General features: G+C 41.8%; 1 protein-coding gene across 5 annotated transcripts in view; it reads right to left on the bottom strand.

Moving 5' to 3' along the window:
* Window positions 1–3,620: 3,620 nt before the first annotated feature.
* Window positions 3,621–22,171, bottom strand: part of grin2bb (glutamate receptor, ionotropic, N-methyl D-aspartate 2B, genome duplicate b) — a 135,971-nt gene continuing 117,420 nt past the window's right edge. For all 5 annotated transcript variants that reach the window (XM_086296001.1, XM_086296000.1, XM_086295999.1 and 2 more), the window contains exons 15-16: window positions 13,154–13,392; window positions 3,621–6,702 (exon numbers count right to left, since the gene is read on the bottom strand). In XM_086296001.1, the coding sequence (XP_086152127.1) occupies window positions 4,333–6,702; window positions 13,154–13,392 (2,609 nt within the window). In that variant the 3' untranslated portion in view covers window positions 3,621–4,332. The remainder of the gene's footprint in view (window positions 6,703–13,153; window positions 13,393–22,171) is intronic.

Below are 22,171 nucleotides of genomic sequence, written 5' to 3' on the forward strand. Positions count from 1 at the left end.
AACCCCAAAACGCAACACTCGTTAAATGTGTGCACTATCTGTGTGATAATAAATGACTGCACGTATCCTGGCCTGAAGTCATTACAAAAAGCAGTTCTGCATTGGGGATCTCAGAATGAAAGATTTATCCCAAATAGATGTACTCTCTGCTGTTGTTTTGTACAGGTTTTTATCAAAAGTCCATGAGCGTGAGGTAAAGTATTTACATACAGCTTTATAGTACATGTACAACAAACAGCTATATCTCTCAGACGCACTCTGTCTCCCATATGAGCACACACAGAGGTAATCAAGCGTATGTTTTCAGGCACATACAATAACAGAAATAATGAGCTATATTCAAAAGGGAAAAAATCATTGAAATGAGAGGGAAAAAAAGTTTTTTTTAAGTGACAGCGAGTGTGTAAAGCAAGAACTGAGCCACAAAGTATCAAGAAAGTTATATAAGGTTAACAGTAAAAAAAAGAAAAGAAAAGTGTCTTCTATCTTTACCATAGTGAAAAGTTTTACTCAGATTCGGCATTTGAGTGAAACTGAAAAATTTTGACTTTTAGATCGCTCTTCTCTTACAAAAACACACACACACACACACACCTATAGTACTACATGGATCATCAGTACCAGTGAAAGTGATAAAATTCCAAATATCATTCAAGAACACACATTTTTTGGGCTAAAATTGAAAGTTAAAAAACAGAAATAAAGAAAAATGTATACATGCAAGTGCTTACAAACACTGGACACCCCCCGCCCCTCATCATCACCCTTGTATCATACATACTGACTTGTCCACCAAGGGAAGGAAAGTCTTCTAAAAAATTGACCGGGATGTTCTACAAACTAAGTATTAGATCCATTCAGACAGGATTGTGCTTTGTAGATATCAAAATTTGGTTTGGTAACATGACTTCAAGTCAAACTGGACCAGTGACTTTAAGTAGAATATACTTTTCATGAATAATAATACAATTTAAAGGACAGAGAGAGCAGGAAACTTAGGAAATACACAACTTAGTTTTCACCTTCATATTCAGTCAGAGCAGAGATCATCTGAGTGTCTGATGTGGATTTGGAAGCTGCCTGGTTTTTTTTTAGCAACATAAAAAGAAGTCAATCGATAATAAAGGTGGTGTTTTTCACACAGCGTCCCACCTTATTTTAGTGCGCCTACATCTCTTTACTCTGTTTTCCCCCCTTACAAAAGTCTGCAGTTGACACAATCCACACAGGACCTTGAACTTGAGGGCCAATTCTCTTCTTCATCAAAAATCTCAGCATGTGAAACAGATTAGGGCCGGGTGGAGGGATAAATCAGGGCTACAGTACATACTGAGATTTCTTTTTTATGTTTTATTTGAGGGATTTGTTAATGATGAGTGTAGAAAGGATGACCGAGAGCACAGAGGGGTACATTTATTATATATCCAGGTCCACTGCAGGATAATAACCTGGAGGAAAAAGCTGACATGTTGCTAATGTAGATTAGAAGGTTGATATTATGAAGCTACAGTCAATTAGCTTGGGTTAGCATAAACTGGAGACCAACCAGCAAGCCCAGGGCTGAAAAATGAAGCTGAATTTGATTTGTAGTTCCTTTAATGGCGTTTCGAGGTAAACAATTCCCTATAGACTTCCATATTAAGTTGGCTGACTTTACATAAAAAATAAATTTATTAAAAAAATAACAGTTTTTGGTCTTTATAGCTTATTTTTTCTTTTATAAATTGGAAGAGGTTCTTTTGTATAACTCATCCATTTAAATTTAATAAAATCTTATAGTTAGCCAACACATAATTTGCTGTTTGGAATGACAGGGGGAGGGGCTCGTCTAAGCTAGGCTACTAGCTGTGTGCTAGGGTTAACTTCAGCTAATTCAGTAAACCCGACATTTTGACAGTTTTTGTGGCTTTTGAAGCAATTTTAATAATATTAGTAAAGAAAGCACATGCTGTAACAAACTGTCCAAACCATGTGGTATTTTATTTCTATGTTACTGAGCTCTTATAGGTAAAGAGCAGTATGCCTACAATGAATTATATGTCCAGTGAATAGATTCACCATGCTAACAGTCACTTCTGCTCCCAGAAAGAAATAAAAACAGACGATGAGTTCAATAAAACTAGGATTAAGGCTTCAAAACAGGAGTATAAAACAGTAATCACTGTCTTGCTAATAAACCAGAACATCAATGATGTAGTAGGCTTATGAGCCCTACAAATGTGACCCTGACCTTGAGCACTATCTGGATGATTGATTAGGGGATCACTGTGTGCACATTTCACTGAAATCTAACTAATACTCTCGGAGGAGTAGCGATTCTTTTGAATTGTGGATGGATGCTTTTCCGTGGCAGAAGGTTATTGGACCTTTGGCTGGATGTGCTAAAAATGGAAGTTTCTGGCATGGCAACAGCTTACAAGCTCTCTGAAAAAGTATTTATGTCAATTTGAGATAATTAAACTAATAGGATACAACATGTTATTAGTGAGCCTTAGAGGCACTGATATGTGGATTTTATTATTCCAAGATAGAGCCAGGTTAGCTACTTCCCCTTGTTATCTTCAATCTTTATGCTCAGCTAAGCTGACTGAAAACTTTTTTTTAAATGTACAGATCCTCTGAAAAGTGTCTTTTAAACTGCGGTGGCACTGTTCTGAGTTATGAGATAATTATGTGGGACTGTGTATTTAAAAAAATTCACGAGCCCGCTGTGGTCGTTGACACCTGCACAATACAGCGATAAACCCCACTTGCCATTCCTCAAATGTGACTATCTAATGTGGCAGGCAAGGCTTGTAACAGTAATCATAAAAAAATTAACTGCTCATACCAGAAACAGAGGCCTCTCTCTGAAAGTCCATTATGTTCCTGTCCTGAACAGAAAAACTGTCACGGCCAATTGAGCCAGACCCAATGAAACGCCACGGCAGCAACAAGAGGACATTAAATACGATTTACACATGATTAATGGATAGTTGACTTCTGGGTCATCTGTTATGAGGAGGGGAGGAGTGATGAAGCTTGTGGAGGTAAATGATTTCAAGGAAAATTACTTGTGGTTAGATTAACTGTGGCGTTAATACAAGAAGACGATTCTGCATTTAAACTGTGCGATCCTGCCGCTGCTTTCTTTTATTGGTCGGGGATCAAAGTGCAAATTTAAGCTTCCTCCGTGTCTAGCATTGTGTTATACAGTCAGCTAAACACCTCGAACTCTGCTCTCGTATTGGAAATGGTGACTTGGATGTTCAGTTTTCAAACCAATTGATTAATTACTCGCAGGTGAATCTGTCTTTCCAACAGAAGATAGATGGAGAATCAGTATTAGTCCTTTAAGGCACATCCAGCTCAAAATGTGAGACCCATTTGGAACTGCCAGGCAGAAAGAAATGACAGCAAAACGGCAAATCAGTATGATGATGTCGTTTCTGCAGCTGAGAAAAAAAAGACCTTTGCAAATTTTCCAAGTACACACGATGTACTCAGCAAATCATGCCTTTCACGTACACTTCACAGCAATCAAAAGTGAGAAAAGTAAAAGAAAACAAAACAAAAAACATGAAGAATTGATAGCAAAGAAGAGTCCAAATTACAGGAACCCCCCCTCACCCTCACCCCCCACGAAAAAAAAGATCTGTACCGACATCGGGTCTATCAGACTCCTGTAAATTGGTAAGCTAAGAAAGAATCAACATCATACAAATATGTAACATGAACTATTCAAATAAATAAACTTTAAAAACAATCCAAACCGATCATCATTAAACACTGGAATAATATTCAATAATATTATTAACATTATCAATACAGTTATTGTTAGTGTACCCTGTTACTTCAGCAGAAGTGTTGATTTCTCATTCATGATTGTATTTCCGTTGCTAAACAAAACGTTTGTTTTGGTGTTGAGGAGCTGCAGGAGGGAGGGAAAGACAAAGAGCATGTGACGAGAGCAGAGGCTGGAAATTTGATTTCACCCCCCCTTCCCTACTACTTCCCTCCCATTCCTCCCTCCCTCCCTTTAGATCTTTCACTGAGCATCGGAGCAGCACCAGAATCCTCTCTTCTCATTAAAAACTTGTCTCCCGCCGGACTTCACCACAGCTTAGCCGGCAGTGGCCTGTGTGCATTGTCCAAATTCTTTCCATTTAGTGGAGTGAGAACAGCACACACGCGCGCGCGCACACACACATACACACAATTGTGCCTTGTCATTTTCTTCACGCAGAGAGGTCATCAGCCTGTGCTGTTTCTGCTTTTTCCTCTTCCCCTCATTTTCTTCGCCCACTTCAACTCCTCCCTCTCGCCTCTCTCTTTCTTCCACTGTCTTCGCTCTCAAACGTCTGACTCAATGCTGGAGAGCTTTTCATAAACGTGTCCATTGCTGGCACCGTTGAATGGTCTCTGTCCCTGCCCCAAACCTAACGTGTCCCTGCCCCCAGGCAGTAGTTTGTTGCCCCCGTGGTGGTTCCCCATGGGCCCTCCCACCCCGCCCAGACACAGCTCTTGGGGGAACCTGGGGGCCACATTGGACATCACCCCAGCTGTGGCGGATGCGGGCAAATAGGAAGTTGCTCCCATGGAGCTGCGGAAGTCCCCTCCTCCTCGGCTGTTGTTGAGAAGTTGCTGCTGCTGCTGCTGTTGCTGCGTCTGTGGCTTTTTGATGTAGTACGGTTTGGCACCGTGTAAAAGACACTGGTCGTCGCCGAAGGTTGGGATGAAGGGATTCTGGTTCACCTTATCTGGGTAGAGAGATTTAGACAAGGAGTAAGTCCCGGCCCCTCTGCTACCACCACCACCACCACCACCACCACAGCCCCCACCTCCCATCATAGCTCTATCTCTGTCCCTCAGGTCTCTTTCCCCCACCGACCGCCGATGCAACCCACCTTCGCCTCCACGGAACAAACTGCAGGAGGAGCCTCCCTTGGCCCTATCCCCGCCTATCCCTCCAAACATTGGAGACTCTCTATCACCTGAATACCTCTCAAACATGTGAGCATAAGGGCTGGGGCCCTCCATGGAGCGATCTCTGTCTTTCAAGCTCACACTCCGGGGCTGTTGAAACTGCCCCCCAACGCCCCCACCCATCCCCATGCGACCTGCCCCCTCCCTCTGCAGGTCCACAAATGTGTCGTATGAGTGCTGCCTCCGTAACACCCTCCCGCCCGGCCCTAGCTTCCTGCGCTGTGCCTGAGTTTGTGTTTGGCTGGGTCCTACGCTACCCTTAACTCCAGTGAACATCATGTTGTTATCCTCACTAATGTTATAAAGGTTGCTCGGCTGAATCTTACAGGAGTCACAGCGTTTGGATGTGGCGGAGCTGGGACGACTGCTGGTCCCCCCAACTCCACTAACTGGACAAGTACTGCCTCCTCCACTATGGTGGCACACACTGTGGCAGTTACGACACTCCCAGTCACCCCCTGCTATGCCACCCCCTCCTATCCCTGACACCCCCTTTTCCCAGCAGGTGTGGGCCTGCTGCCCTGCCGACACCGGACCAAGCCCATCCGATTTCTTTTCTTTACCTTTGAGGAAGTCTTCCACAGGTACTAAGCTTTTACAGATACCACCACCGCTACCACCGCCCACACCACTTCCACCCTCTTGCTCCCACATGGCCTTGCCCTCCTTGGAGCGGAACTGGTCCGCATAGAAATCCCTCAGGTTCTCTTTATCCCTGCGGAATAAGTAAGGTGAAGCATTACCCCCTCCTCCTCCCCTCTTCCGCTCCAGGGGTGGTGAGACCGTGCGGTGTGCCTGGGGCCCGTGGGGGAAGTGGTGGTGGACGGTGTGGTGGTGGGGTCTCCTCCTGAAGCCGCTCAGCTCTATCTCGTCCTGCTCCCGTCTGCACTTGGCAGAGGCTGGCCTCTTTTTCAGGCTGTCCCTGTACTGCTTACGCCGCTTGGCGTTTCCTTCCAGGTTGCCGTAGGTGACGGTGTGCGTGGAGATATCCGACACATCAGAGCGAATGTTCCCATCGTCACCCCCTGAGCCTCCCCCACCCCCACAGTACCTGTCATGCCCCCCGATGAGCCCCGTGCTGGATGCACCTCCTTTGAAAGAAAACCTGCCGTACACATTGCTGCCCTTGAACCCACCCTGGCTGGAATCCGCAGGGGTGTGGCCAGCGATCAGGTCAAATTTACTGGTATTCCTGTGAGTCATGGAGGGGCGGGGCTGGGTGGTGAAGATAGGCGCTACCCCTCCCCCCAAACTGTCGCAATCGAACATGCCCCCCTCCAACGAGCTAGCGCTGCCTAAGCTACGCGGCCTATTTGGCGGGGGGCCGGACATACCCAGAGCCGGGTGGTGGTGCCGGTAATGGTCCTGGTACAAGTTGCTGTCCTTCAGGGGCAAGTTGCCAAAAGTCCTCTCCACCTCGCTGATGTAGTCACTGAACATGTTGTCCTCTGGCATGTAGGGTGGCGCAGACTTGCAGTCTACAGGGTGACCCACCAGGCTGCGCCGGTGCTCCTGGATATCGTATATAGCCGACTCACGGCCGCTGTGGCTATATTCCAGGGCGGCGTGTGGAGAGCCGTTAACGCCCGGAACGGCAGTCATATCCTTGGCAGTGCGGAGCAACCGCAGGATGTTCGAGTGAGTGTTGTTCATGTTCTTCTTTATGGTGGATGAGGGGGAGTCTATGGTGGACTTGTTTTCCTCGATTTGGACTCCATGGATGCAGCTGTAGATACCCTGCAGATTGATAATGAGAAGAAAAGGGAAGGTAGAGAGAGATAAAGAGAGGGTGAGACCATGGAAGGGAGAAAGAGTGAGTGTGATAAGGTATGACTCCCAAGAGAGATCACAATAACAGCAAAATGTGTGGCAGGAGTAAGGAGTCAAGAACCAGAGGAGGGTTTAATGTTAAGAGAGACGGAGGCAGATACCAGACACAGAGACAGACAGAGAGAGGGAGAGAGGGAGAGGGAGGCAAACAGAAACAGGCAGAGGCAGAGAGGTTAATGCATTGCCATGTTCTCTATGACCACCCTCTTGTTTACACACTATTAAACAGTAATAGGGTCTGAGTTCATAAATGAATTTTCTCTGGGGAACGACGAGGACCCTCACAGCTGCTGCTCAGCCCTCAACCTCAGACACAGAGAACTGAGTGAGAAGAGACAGAGCAGATCAGAGCCTTAATTGATATCACAAGGGGAGCAAGTGAGTCAATAGGTTTGATCAATGTCATTTAAATTTAGCAGACACTCGCCTTGCTGTCTTTCTACTTACTTGTTTCTCTTTATAAACAATAGGGATCAATCACTTTTGTCTCACAGGTAAAAGATATAACCACTGACTAAATTTTACTCATAAGGTCACCATCCATCAGTGTGTGTGTGTGTGTGTTTGCTATGGTTGGTTAGTAGAAGCAGCATTTTCATGTGAGCGGAAGATTTTGCGAGTGGAGTCAAACAAGCATATTTAAATGGGGGCTGGGGGAATCTGTGGTTTAGGCAACAGCCAACTCTGAAAGGTCGAGGACGCACTACCCACCAGCCAGTGTGCAGGCCAGTATTCCTCAAAGGCGTCAACTTGTCAGAAACTGTTTCCGTCGGCCTCTTAGTCACTTTCATGAATGCGATTCGTCAACCACCCCCACCCCCTCTTTTCCTTTATGCCTCCATTCTGTCTTTGGGTCTGCCTTATCTCCGTTTCCGGGTGCTTTGGTGAGCAGCAGCCGCTCCGATGGGATTGTCTGTCTTTATCTGTCTGCATCTATCGCTACTACAGCTGCAGTGAAAGGTAATGAAACACAGGTTCTAGGCACACCACTGTGTCTGTTCTCTGCTACCCTTTGTCCTGTTACCAGTTTTATTCTTTTATCATGACTGTTGCTAACTTATCTTTTGATCTGTCTCTGAATTTTCTTAGCCCCTTGCTGTCCCATCACTTGTCACCTTCTTGCTTTATGTGACCTGCCCTGCCATTTGGAAATATTTCTCGCAGCTACAATCTTCAAACAGGCATGGAACTGTATGACAGACATCTGTACGGGCAGAAATCTGTGCCATCAGAAACTGAATTTGAATAAGTTCAATTTGAATTTGAATTGCTCAGATTGAATCTGAATTGTAACTTGAATAAATGCTTTTGAAAACTGAATTTGAATTAGTCTAATTTGAAATTGAATTTATGGTTTGAAAATGAATTGATTTGCTTTGAAACTGCATTTTATCCTTTAAAAATTCAGCTCTCGAATAATTTCAGTTTCACTTCTCACCATTCAGTTTCAGTTCTACAATTCAATTTCAGTTCCAAAATTCAGTTTTTTGGAACTTACATCCGGTTCCGGTTCAAGCGCAGATTAATAGAACTACGTTTTACTAGCGAACCGAAAGTGTTACCGACGGGCATCTACAGCGTCTTGAGCTGAATTAAGGCTTCAGAAGTCATTCGTCATGTCGAATGACCAGCGGATAAACTCTCAGGTTGGTAATAAATGTATTACATGTATAAGAACAAGCGTCATGTTACCAAAAGATAGCCGTACAGTAACTGTTATGCTTATTGTAGCTGTTAGCTAAAAACGCTAATTTAGCGTAGTTTGCCCTGAATTCAGCTTTGACAAACAAATATGATCGACTGTTTCTAGTAGAATTCCAAAGTTGTCATCTTGGACCCTCTCAGAATGCTTGCAGAGACCCCTACAGTAGGGAAACATGCAAAACGGTGCCCAAACCTTTGTATTTTAGCTTTATTTATGCCTTACACAGCATCCCAACTCTTTAGCTAACTTCATAACTTTAGCTAAAGTGAATAGTTAGTCTAATTCATTAGTGCAGATATGATATGTGACTAGCACTGTGTTTAACTACCATAATAATTTTTAGGGTACTGAGTGCATGCTTAATTAGATTTTTGCTTTTTAAAAACACACTGCTCCATTACTATGTTTGACAGGCTGAAGTTGTCGGGTCACCTCCTAAATCGACCATCTTTTACAGGTGTTTTGTGCCAGAAATGGAGTGTCCACTGAAGACTGAAGATACTGAATCTCTACGCCTTGCCATTGATCCCTCTTGTGCCTTCATATAGACAAGAGACATTAACTTAACCATTCTCATATGCTCTGTACCTACATCACCTTCCCTGACAGTCGTAGCTTGGCTCATCTGAGGGTGAAATTATAAGAATGTGTTATTTTGCAAAGTGCTCTCTAGGGTTCCTAAATAAAATATGGCATTGAGGTCATTTCTTTTGAATTAATCCCTTCTTCTGAAATATAAGAACCTCTGCTGGTTTTAATGGCACTTTGGATTTCTTTACTTTCTGTTCCACTCCCAACCCCAAATAGATGCTGACAAGCTGACACAGTAACATGGAAGAGGGAAAGACGTTGGAAAGGACTACTACAAATAAACCTAATGCCTAACAATGAAAAGTGTAAAATAAGAACAATAATAATAATAATAAAGATAAAAGATGAAGTAACATGTTTTTAGTATTTTATTTATTCCAAATGATCATCCAGATGTCTGTGACATGTGATGACAAACACCATAATGGAAGGCCTTAGTCATCACATGCTTAAACTCATATATTTTTGCATATGCTGAACAGGCAGTCAGACATGCTGTAACTGTGGGGTAGAAAACAGCATGAACACCATACGGCAGGTGTCTCAAACTCCAGTCCTCGAGGGCATGGAAAAGTTGCATGACACTTTGACCCTTGAGGACTGGAGTTTGAGACCCCTGTCATATGGAATATGACAGGTGTGGTTGAACTGCATGAAGACTCTGAAGTTTGTCTTCTCTTCTGGCAGGACAGGAATGTGGCCTTGTCCTGTGAGCCACTGTAAGGATGTACTTAGAGTAGAACTGGACTGTCACCGGCCTCAGGCTCTTCACCCTTTTCAAAGACAAAGCAGTCATTTAGATAAAATATTAGATATTGTTTACCTGTAAATGCACAAAGTAAATTTAGAAATGTAATTATTGTCAAGAGTGAACAAGTACTGATAGTGTAATCTACAGCTGTGGCCAAACGTTTAGAGAATGAGAAGTGTTGTTTGCTTATTTACAAAGTTTGCTGTTTCAGTGATAGTTGTATATCACATTATATCACTTCAAACAGAGGTGATCCAGTAATGCTGCACTAATGAATTAGACTAACTATTCACTTTAGCTAAAGTTATTAAGTTAGCTAAAGAGTTGAGATGCTGTGTAAGGCATAAATAAAGCTAAAATACAAAGGTTTGGGCACCGTTTTGCATGTTTCCCTACTGTAGGGGTCTCTGCAAGCATTCTGAGAGGGTACAAGATGACAACTTTGGAATTCTACTAGAAACAGTCGATCATATTTGTTTGTCAAAGCTGAATTCAGGGCAAACTACGCTAAATTAGCGTTTTTAGCTAACAGCTACAATAAGCATAACAGTTACTGTACGGCTATCATTTGTTAACATGACGCTTGTTCTTATACATGTAATACATTTATTACCAACCTGAGAGTTTATCCGCTGGTCATTCGACATGACGAATGACTTCTGAAGCCTTAATTCAGCTCAAGACGCTGTAGATGCCCGTCGGTGACACTTTCGGTCCGCTAGTAAAACGTAGTTCTATTAATCTGCGCTTGAACCGGAACCGGATGTAAGTTCCAAAAAACTGAATTTTGGAACTGAAATTGAATTGTAGAACTGAAACTGAATGGTGAGAAGTGAAACTGAAATTATTCGAGAGCTGAATTTTTAAAGGATAAAATGCAGTTTCAAAGCAAATCAATTCATTTTCAAAATATAAAATTCAATTTCAATTTAGTGATGATCATTTTCAAACCATAAATTCAATTTCAAATTAGACTAATTCAAATTCAGTTTTCAAAAGCATTTATTCAAGTTACAATTCAGATTCAATCTGAGCAATTCAAATTCAAATTGAACTTATTCAAATTCAGTTTCTGATGGCACAGATTTCTGCCCATACATCTGCTTGACTAATCCGCTCTTGAGTTGTAGGAGACAATTCTGAAATTTGTCTGCAACTAGAATTTATTTAATTCAACAAGTGACAAGCTCTTCTCACGCTTTGTAAAAAAAAAAAAGAAAAAGAAATCTAACACAGATGGAGGTTGCTACCATTTCAAAAACACAGAAGACAGTGTGCTTCAGTAGCGCTTATGGCCTGCGCTCTCTTTTATTGTCCTTCTGGTCATTCTGAGTAGGTGTAAACCAGATTACCTTACAATTAGAAACACCTTCATCCTTAAGACCAAACCCATAAACAGCAGTGTCCCTTTTTCCTGGGCAATAATAACTAAGGCAATTTGCATACAACAGCAACCTGCTTCTTAAAAGGTAACATTATGCAAATGCTTGACACTTCAAATGACTATTTATATGGACCCAATTTACATGGGGAGGAGGTGACAAGGTAAAAAAAAAAAGGTTTCAGCTTCTCTCAGGTTTCATTTTTAGCATGCTAACTCCCTCTGCTTACAAACAAGCACGGCACAATGAATGACTTCCAGGAGAGAGGCTCTGAAAATGTGTCCAAATCTTAATGATTTCTGTGTCTCGCTTCTTGACGATGGCTCGCTTTTCACCTCAGCTCCAAGTGCAGGTATTTCTAGCAGACAGAAGCACATTTGCTTTTCAGATATGGATAACAAACAGTTTGTGTCAAGCCTCTGAAATGCCTACTTTTTGTGTTAATTTGTTATTTCCAAAGAACCAATCAATTCCATTCAATTCAGTTTTATTAATGTAGCACCAAATTACAACAATAATTGCCTCAAGGTGCCTTATATTGTAAGGTAGAGACCCTACACTAATACAGAGAAAACAGAGAAAACCCCAACAAGCATATGACTCCCTGTGCTCATGCCCCTATGAGCAAGCACTTAGGTGACAGCAGGAAGGAAAAACTCCCTTTTAACAGGAAGAAACCTAGAGCAGAACGAGGCTGTCATCGACGAGGGCCGGTCATCTGCCGTGACCGGTTGGAGGTGAAGGGAGGAGGATGTAACAAAACTGATAAAAATACAGGATAAGCCATTTGTGTTAGAGTTGATGGGCGTTATCGGGTGTTTAGCTGATGACAAAGTGTCTCAGTACTTCTTTACGGTCATATTTGTAGAGGCTGGAAATTTTTTATTTTTTTTTAAGTTTTCCTGGGCTTTGTTTCTCTTTTTTGTACTTATACCTGGCCTGCTGAGAAGCACCTGCAGGATCGAACATCAGGGCCATGAAGCGTCCTTTCTTCTTTTTTCTGTTTTTGCACTGACATGTGAACAGCAGAGCTTCAACATCAACATATTGACTTGTCATCATAGAAAAGACAAAAATGCACCCAAGTTCACTCAGATTTCTTGTCTTAGTGTACTGATCATGTGATTTAGCACAGCATTTGCTCCATGCTCTTTAGGAAGAGCTGCTGTTGTCGCTCCTGGATGCTGTAACGTTGCATAACTTCTCATATATGTAGTCTAAGTGCTATCTTTTGAAGCTGTTTTTCACCATTTCATGTGAACATGCAGTTCTGGTAACCATTACAATTAAAGTTATGGCTTTCTCCCTGTTAAGTGTGACAGAGACCTCGAATTAAATGCCAAATAAGTTCCCCAGAGGTGTTACCAAGATGGCTGCCAGAGGGTAAGATCAGTTTCTGGAAGGACATTTGTTGCCTATGTTATTTATTTAAGATGCAGCTGTTGTAAACCCATATATCAGTGCTTTCAGAGGTCAGTTATGTTACTGCCCTGCAATGATCTCTAAAGTAATCCACCAATAAAGTAAAATAGGATTTTTTCTTGTTGCATTAATTCCACTAAATAAAATATGAAATAGATGTTAACTAACAAAAGTGACACTGAAATGCACATAATTGGATAAAGGATAAACACCTTCTTTGTCTATGACTGGCAGTATTAAATTGAGTTTGAATAGATAATAACGGGCTCTAGCAGCTATCTGGAGTATTTTTTTTATATCACTAGAATTTGTTTTTGTTGTTAACAACAGCCTGAGCTAAAAAAAAAAAAAAAAAAGAAGCCGCAGGTAGCTCAGGTGAGTCATCGCATCTCCCTGACTGACTCCATCCACCTCAACCACAGCCAGTGGTTTTAAAACAGCCACTCCTGTGATCTTTCTGTCAGAAGGACAGAGGTCAGACCTAAAATAAAACACGAGCACACTCACTCTGCTAATGGAAAAGGTGAATCCGGGCTTTCCAGAGCACACGCCCATGAAGCAGAAGCGCAGCTGCCAGTAGAACAAATGTTCACAGATGAAGGTGATGAATGACAGAACCATGGCAGCCCCGAGCATGTAGAAGACCCCTGCCATGTTGTCCACGTCCAGCTGACTGCTCATCACCTCGTTCTTCTCATTGTGGCAGATGCCCGTCAGCCAGAGGGCCTCCAACTCCTCCATCTCACCTGGAGACACATACACACCGGTCAAAAGCGCTGGTCAAGTGTGACATGCAGATGGGTTTGTAGGTGTCTAAATGTATAAATATGTGTACAAAACAAGACGGCACTTGTTTGGTTTTTTCTAGATGGGCCATTGTTGCCAAAAACAGCTGAGGTCTCATGTACATGCAACAAATGTCACGTTCTATTATTCTGACTGAATGCCCCCCAGACAAGCCTCCTCATTAAGGACTGCTTATGCAAGGCTAACCCCTTTGTTGTGTTGGTGGGGGGGGGGGGACCAAAAATACAACTGCCTGCTGGGACTCAGCAGTCCTAGGAGAGGAAGTGTGCATGGTCATGTGAGAAGGGTTTCCGTCTAAAAACTGTGTCGCCGCCAGTTCCGCATCCCCGGGGAGATTACTAAAGGGGGAGGACACGTCCAGAGAGATTTGTTAGATCTGTGTATGAGCTTATGGTGTGTATAAGGTATTTTCCTGCTGCTTACATAAAACTATTGTGTGTGTGAGTGTTTGCACACATAGGTGTGGTCGTGTGCACTGTGTTTGTATCCAGAGGGGTCAAATTCTGCTTTTCTACCAGATTTGATGGGTGTCACAGAAGTACACACAAGTCCTTCAACACTAGTGTCCTGATGATTAAATACAGCGAGATAATGGCCCTGTTTTATAGAACAATAGAGTCTGCATCAGGAGGTTGGAGCGGTCGAGGGAGAAGTGGTTGACACAATATCAGATTTTCCCCACACAATTACGATTGCTGTGCATTTATTGCAGTGTTTGTCAATTTACAGTGAACAATACTAACAAATTAACACCAATAAAGTCCAATAAGAACTTTTTGACTCCACTATTCTTCCTAATGAGGCAAATAGTAAAAACGAAATAAATAAAAAGACATGGATAAACAAGTATGAACAAACATTGTGTACCCACTGCTGAGTTTACATAGAAAATATCACGAAGCAGCAGAGCACAGTGACTTTGTTCAAACCAGTGCTCGGTGGTTCTGGATTATTTACGCTTGTATCATATGCACATTTTTTAAAATTATTGCTGGTATTTTCAACACACGCAGATTACATTGTAGATCATTTAGGAGTTTTGTGTTTTGCACTTTGGAAAACATATCAAATGCTTAAACAAAGAAAATGTAAGAACAAAATAAGGTCATTTTGAATTTGATGGCAGCAACATCACGAGTTGAGTCCATTATTATCGGCATAATAATGTTGCTCTTAATTAAACCTATATATACCTTTCAGCATCAATGGTGCCTTTCCAGTTCATTAGACTCTAACAAACATGTTCCCATCCCAACACATAACATCCCAACACTATGTGACAAATCGTCAGTATGTTATGCGCTCGGAGGCATGAGAGCTGTTTGGAATCACTTTGGAAAACACGATCTGATAGGGTTAAGGTTTTGGTTAAGGATTAAGGTTATAGTTAGGCCTGGAATGGAGGGCTGGAGCCTCTGCTCTGGAAACGGAGATGTGTTACCGCCACAAGTGGTAATCTGTTAGATTCAATTGAGAATCCGGATCGTCTCAAAAGGATGTGGAAGGGTACCTTTCACGTTACTATGCAATGCCTCGGGCCGTTACAAATCGTCGGTATGTGACACGTTGGGAATGAGAATGCTCTAACACCAGATTCAGGCTTTTGAACTGAGCTCTGATTACAAGCCAGATGGAGCCTCTTCTCTTTGGTCTGGAGAATGCAGAATTCATGTTTTACGAAAAGAATCTTAAATTCAAAATTGACATTTTCCACTTAGTCTTATTACATTTTCAAAGAGGTTAGGTCAAAAGAAGACGGCGGTGTTTCTGGATCATTTTCATATATGACTACGTTTTTGCAACATACATTTTTAGATGACGCAGTCGTCTCACAGACACTGATTTCTGGAAGTGTTTCTGAGTCCGTGCAGTGATTTCTATGACAGAATCATGCAGTCCTGCCCGAGCAGCCAAAGATTACAAACAGTTTTGATTTATGGACTTGTCCCTTGCGCACAGAGATTTCTCCAGATTCTCTGGATGTTTTGCTGATACTATGTAATATACATGATTAGAACTTCAGTTTTGCAATTTTACATTGCAGAACAATATTCTATAATTAGGATGAAGTTCCACAGCTTGCAGACACAGTTTTGTTTGCAGATTGGGGAATCTCTGTCCATCTTTGCCTCTGAGAAACTCTGCCTGTCAAACATGCTCTCTTTATAGTTCAGTTCAATTCAGTTTTATTAATATGGCACCAAATCACAACAATACAACTTTATGCTGTAAGGTAAAGACCCTACAATAATACAGAGAAAACCCTAACAATCACATGTAGCCAGTGTTGGGAAGGTTACTTTTAAAATGTATTCCATTACAGAATACAGAATACATGCCCCAAAATGTATTCTGTAACGTATTCCGTTACGTTACTCAATGACAGTAACGTATTCTGAATACTTTGGATTACTTAATATATTATCATGCTTTTTACAACAACGTGAATGTACTATTGCTGTGTGATTTATTACTATTACTGAAGGTCCGCGACTCCGAGCTGTAGTAAAGGGACCTCTGACTAATACGGCGGGGTCGCTGTCGGCTCGTAGCCGAAAAATAGCTTTACTTTGTTGTGTGGGTCAACTTTTCTTGCGAGAGACAGAGAGAGACATTGAAAGACTGCTCCAACGGAACTTATTGTTTTCGGAGGAAAACACGAACACGGTGTACAGTCGAGTCTTAATAGCTTACTTACAACTGGGCTCGTCAGGCACTCTTCTTGGCTGAAGTGGTTATTATTATATTTACATGCTTCCAGCTCCCGTTTTTCCTCGATGACAACTCTAACCTTTCCACTCCCCTTTTTCTCTCTCCCTCCTCGCGCTCACAGACCCATAATGTGTATGGCAGTCCATTCTCCCTGCAACACGGACTACACTGGCCATGATGCTACATTCTTTAGAGCTATGCTTGTAGCATTCTGCCTGTTAGCTTAGCACAACAACAACAACGAAAAGGCGCTCTCTCACCCAGGAAACACACAGTCGCAGAGAGAGAGAGAGAGAGAGCGTCGCCCTGTAACCATGGCAACCGTAGCGCTGCCGCCTGGAACAACAGAACGTAGCTGTCAAACAAAACCCAAACAGTCCTGACCCGCGACAAAATGAAACAGGAAAGTACCGCAGTGTAATCCATTTATTTCAACAAAGTAACTGTATTCTGAATACCACCTTTTTAAACGGTAACTGTAACGGAATACAGTTACTCATATTTTGTATTTTAAATACGTAACGGCGGTACATGTATTCCGTTACTCCCCAACACTGCATGTAGCCCATGTGTAATCACTTGCGTGACAGTAGAAAGGAAATATGCTTTTTAACAGGAAGAAACCTCCAGAAGAATGAAGCTCAGGGATGGGCGGCCATCTGCCGCTCGATGGTCCAATCATTTTACTGACTTGTTGAAAGTTCACCTAATTAGTTACAAAATGTTCCTCCAGCTGTTTCTTTTTAGTACCACTTAATTTTCCAGCCTTTTGTTACCCAACGTTTACTGCCAAATTCAAAATGAGCTAATATTTGTTTTATGAAATAAAAATGTCTCACTTTCAAAATGTCATGTTTTCTGCATTTTACTGTGAATAAAACATGGGTTTAGAATATTTGCAAATCGATGCATTCTGTTTTTAGTTACATTTTTCAACTTTTGTGTTCATTTAATTTTTGTTTGGGTGTATTGACGAAAAACTACTTTGGTTTAGGGAAAAATTGTTGCTTAGGATAAAATATTAACCCTGCATGTTAAAAAAAACAAAATATGCATGTCATCTATGTCCATATGTCGAGGTGAGAGTAAGAGACACAGTGCCAATGAAGACGGCAAAGCTGTGCACGCGTTTGAGACTCCATTGATAAAACAAAAGTATTAGACTTGCTGGGACAAACAGTAGGTTGGTACATTAAGACCAAAATGAGCCTCAGTGAGGGATACAGAGCACTGTGTTATGTGGTAGTATTAAAGTGGGGGGCTGACAGTTTTTTCATGCTGATGAGTAACACACAGATAGTCATTGGATGGACTAAAACAAGGAGTATAACCTTTCAACTTGGGGAAATGCAATCCGTTGCAAGGTGATTTTTTTGGTGATTAAAGAACTACTTTTGTCACATCAACAGAGCTGAAACAATAGAATGAGCATCACGTCACATTAGGGCAGAAAGATTTGGGAAATAAATGGCCTCAAAAAGGAAATTTAAATGATCAAAGTGGTGGGAGATTGCCTGAGAAATATTTGATAGAATAACCTACTTTTTAGACTGACTTGTGACTACAAAGCACAAATGGGAATTCATTGATTCCCTTTAAATTTCCAAACAGATGTTTAGCTCCAGCATGACTGATTCATCTAAACAGTTTGCAACAGCTCTCCAAACTGAATACTTACTGCTATTAAATCTGCATAGCTTGCGCTTTTTTTGTAGAATGTGAACCAAATTGATGATATATTAGATTAATGAGCAGAATTTATCATGTGAAAGAAATATCTATGATTAAAATTCTTCTCCTATTACTCTGCTTATTCTTATTTTTCATTGTTCCCACCCCACCCCTCTCCTCCACCTTTACCTGTTCCTCCTGATCTTGCATCATTCCTGGCTATTCTGTATGCAGTTCCACTATTTCCTGTTGCAAAGCCGCTACTGACCCCTTCCCCTCTGCATACAACTTGACTCAAACAGGAAGCAACGGAAATGAGCAAACATCGATGAGTCTGATCTCTTAACCTGTATGTGTGTTGACAGCCAAACAATCTGCAAGAGGTAATGAGAGGTAATGCTTGATGTGCTGGCCTCGTGTACACGGCAAGATTTTACTTCCATTTGGATAAATTCGTGGAGATGTGTCACAACACTCAAGCATCCACACAGCTACATGTCACAATCACATCCTTTCACAAGCCAGCACTTTAATGTACGCCACTCGGGAAGTTCCCAACAGTGTGTCGACGTCTGGATCAATCTGACTCCGAACGATCTGATCCAAGGTGAATGTTCTCTCCGTACTGACCTCTTTATCCATCTCGCACGACACAATGGAAAGTGATAGCACCTGGAAGGCCACGTCTGTGTATGTATGAGTGTGTGTCAGCGTGCTGTAGAGTATAAGATCTGGCAGGTAGTGAGGTGAGCAGTGTGGAGGACATGCTATCAGTCGAAGTGGAGAAGGTGTATTCTCTGAAGGCAAAGATTCACATCAGGAACAGTTGTGTCTTTTATTTCCTGAGGTACAAAATGTAACGGTAGTAGACCAAGGCGGTAGTTTCACTATTATTTTTTTAGTACAGTAGGGTACTGTGCAAAAGTCTTGAGCCACCCCTCATTTTTTTTAAATTTTGCTTGGAAAATGAGGAATAAGTTTACTGAAACATGCCATCACAGATGAAAAGATAATAAGTAAAACAGAATTTGTACAGTTTTAACAAACTTAAAAGTAAATTTTTGGTATGACCACCTTTATTCTTCAACACATCGTGAACTTCTGTGAACAAGCTTTCTGGTAGTTTCTTTAAGTAGTCTTGAGTAAATGTTTTTGAAGGCTTCTTGAAAGACATTCAAAGCTCTTCTTTGGATGTTGGCTGCCTTTTGTTCTCTTCTCAGTCAAAATGATCCTAAACTGCTTCAACAGTGTTGCCGTCAAGGCTCTGGACAGACAATCCATGACTGATAGGTGAGTCATGCTGAGTGTTTTTCTATTCAAAACACTCAGTGTTGAATATAAAGTGTAACATGGGGCGACCGTGGCTCAGGGGGTTGGGAGGCGTATCTGTAACCGGAAGGTCGCCGGTTCGATCCCCGCGCTCTCTGTCCTGGTCGTTGTGTCCTTGGGCAAGACACTACCGCCTACTGGTGTTGGCCAGAGGGGCCGATGGCGTGATATGGCAGCCTCGCTTCTGTCAGTCTGCCCCAGGGCAGCTGTGGCTACAACCGTAGTTTGCCTCCACCAGTGTGTGAATGTGAGAGTGAATGAATAGTGGCATTGTAAAGCACTTTGGGTGCCTTGAAAAGCGCTATATAAATCCAATCCATTATTATTCAGGTTCTATTTTACTGCACTGGCTGAGCGTTTGGGATCATTGTCATGCTGAAAACTGAAACTGTTGCCAATCAGATGCATGGTATCATGGTAAGATTGGCTTCTTAAGGAAGAGACCATTTCTGATTAGGCTTCAGCAGAATCTTTGCTAGGTTGTCTGTTATGTATTGACACAACACCTTTATACCTTGAGTGCGGTGTCTTTTTATGCTTGAATAATTCATAGGTCACAGTTATGTGGTTTAAAAAAAAAAGAAGAAAAAAATCCCTGAAAATAATCAGCTACAAGAACTAGACTGAAAACTAGTGAAAAAGCAGTCGATATCCAAAGAAACACTTTGAAAGTCCTCCTGAAAGCCTCGAGACCTCTTTTAAAAAATTACCAGAAAGTCTGGAAACAAAATATAAAGAAACGCAGGATGGCTCGAGACTTTTGAACAGTATTGAATATATAACTTTAAAGGTCAGACTCTATTTTCTGTTTCACACAAATATCAGACAGACTCTTCCGGGTCGGTCATTTCATTTAAATTAATTAATTAGACTGCATTTCCCTTTCACAGCTACCAATATGCGAAGGACATCAAACTATTTTCCTGGGGTGCTTTAGTTCCCCCTGGAGTACCCCTCGAACTTTTCCCTTGTTAACATTTCTGACTGGACTAATTTATACAAATAACACAGTCTACATTCAGCAGTTGCACGTTTCATGGGTGGAGAAACTACCACCACTGACAAGTTGGTGACAATTGGTGATTTACAGTATGTACAGTCACATGAAAAAAAGAGCTTTCCCAGGTTTCAGTGCAGTCCTAGGAAAAACTAAGTATACCCTTACTGCTTCCTCAGGAATTCAGAGGGTAAGTAGCAGCCAGATGCTACGGGCTTGAGTAAATGATTGACATCTAGTGTATACACTTCTACAAAAGCAGAAAAGTTTTCAGTTTTCCGGTCTGGAGCATTAAGGTGTATGTTAATACAACGCCACAATCTTCTGAGGAGTGGACATCCCAGCAACTCCAATTCACCCCAAAGTCAGACTCAGAGAAACTGCAAAAAAACTCTGTAGATACAAATCAGACTCCACAGGCCTTAGTTAGCGTGTTATGACAGTACAATTAGAAAAAGCCCAAACCAGTATGGCCTGTTTGGATAGGTTGCTTTTCTCAAAAAAATGAACATGGCAAAACAACTTAAGTTTGCAAAGTTTATCTGAACAAATCACAAGACGTCTGGAATAATGTTCTTTGGAAAGACAAGACCAAGGTGATTTTTGGCCAGAATGCACAGTCTATGTTTGGAGAAAACCACCACAACTCGAAACAGCATATCAGCGAAAACACCTCATGCTAACTGTCAAGCACGGTGGTGGCGGGGTGATGATTTGAGCCACAGGACCTTGGCCCATTGCAGTCATTCAGTCAGCCATGAACTCCCTAAAGCTTGGTTCATGCAACAGAACAATGATCCCAAGCAGACCAACAAATCTATAACAGAATAGCTGAAAAAGAAAACAACTAAGCTGTTGCAATGGCCCAGTCAAAATCCACACATCAAAGGTCGTGGTCAGACCTTAAAAGAGCTGTGCATAAAAAAATGAGTGCAAAAATCAATAAATTGAAGCAATGTGTAAAAAATACTGGGGCAAAATCCCCCAACAAAGATGTGAGAGACTGACAAAATCACAGAAAAAAAATTCAAGTTATTGCTGCTAAAGGTGGTTCTACAAGCTTTGAATAATGGAGTGTACTTGGTTTTTCACGGGACTGTGATACAGATGAGCTGAATTCATTCTAGGTTCACTATAGTTTCATTTGTCACCTATCTCACTGCACGAACCTCTGCCAGCAGTTTGTAGCCAACCCTCGTCCAAAAGGAGTTGCAAAGTTTGCACCATCACTGTGTACCCAAACCTTGTTTGCTAGCCCAATACTCTGATCATGTAGAGGGTGGCAGCTCAATACTAAGCCTCTCGTGGATCAGTGCTCTCATCATCATCACTCTTTTAGAATGATATCAAACATCCTGCTGCTTTCTTTCAGTCACCACCCAAAACACACGGAGCTGGAGCTTAAAACAAAACAGAACCGGCAAACTGAGAGCATTGCTCTGTGATGCATACAGTATCACATTTCACAGACGGTGTCAACACCATTATTTTCTAGTTCCTCTCCTTTGAGTCCTGTATTCAGGACTCTGCCTCCTTTATATTGAAATAACACCATATTGATGTAATGGTGCCACCATAATATATGATGAAGCTGCAGCACCAATTTAAAGAAAGATAAATGTGCTGGTTATAAGCACTCAGCCCCAGAACTCCCTGCACATATCACGTATCACCCAGTGGAGGTGGTGAAGGTTTTAAAAATGTATGTACTTTTCATTGTAGACTGAGCTTTAAAGTTTTTATATGTCTGTATCTATTAAACTGTACATCAGTCAAAAAATGGGAAGGACTTTACTTTCAAGTGGACCTATTATTCTTTTCTGACACACACACACACACACACACACACACACACACACACACACACATATATCTGTGTGTGTGTGTGTGTGTGTGTGTGTGTGTGTGTGTGTGTGTGTGATAAAATATGGCCAGTTTTTTTTCTAATTTTGGATTTTTGTGAATGACAGTAAACATCCCTGTTCCTATTATTCTGTTTAAGATGGCTA

This window comes from Aulonocara sp. 'chitande type north' Nkhata Bay, linkage group LG6 (assembly GCF_057382095.1).
Source record: "Aulonocara sp. 'chitande type north' Nkhata Bay isolate Kocher_YH1m ecotype deep benthic linkage group LG6, A_spYH_male_GT1.1, whole genome shotgun sequence".
Classification (NCBI taxonomy): domain Eukaryota; kingdom Metazoa; phylum Chordata; class Actinopteri; order Cichliformes; family Cichlidae; genus Aulonocara; species Aulonocara sp. 'chitande type north' Nkhata Bay.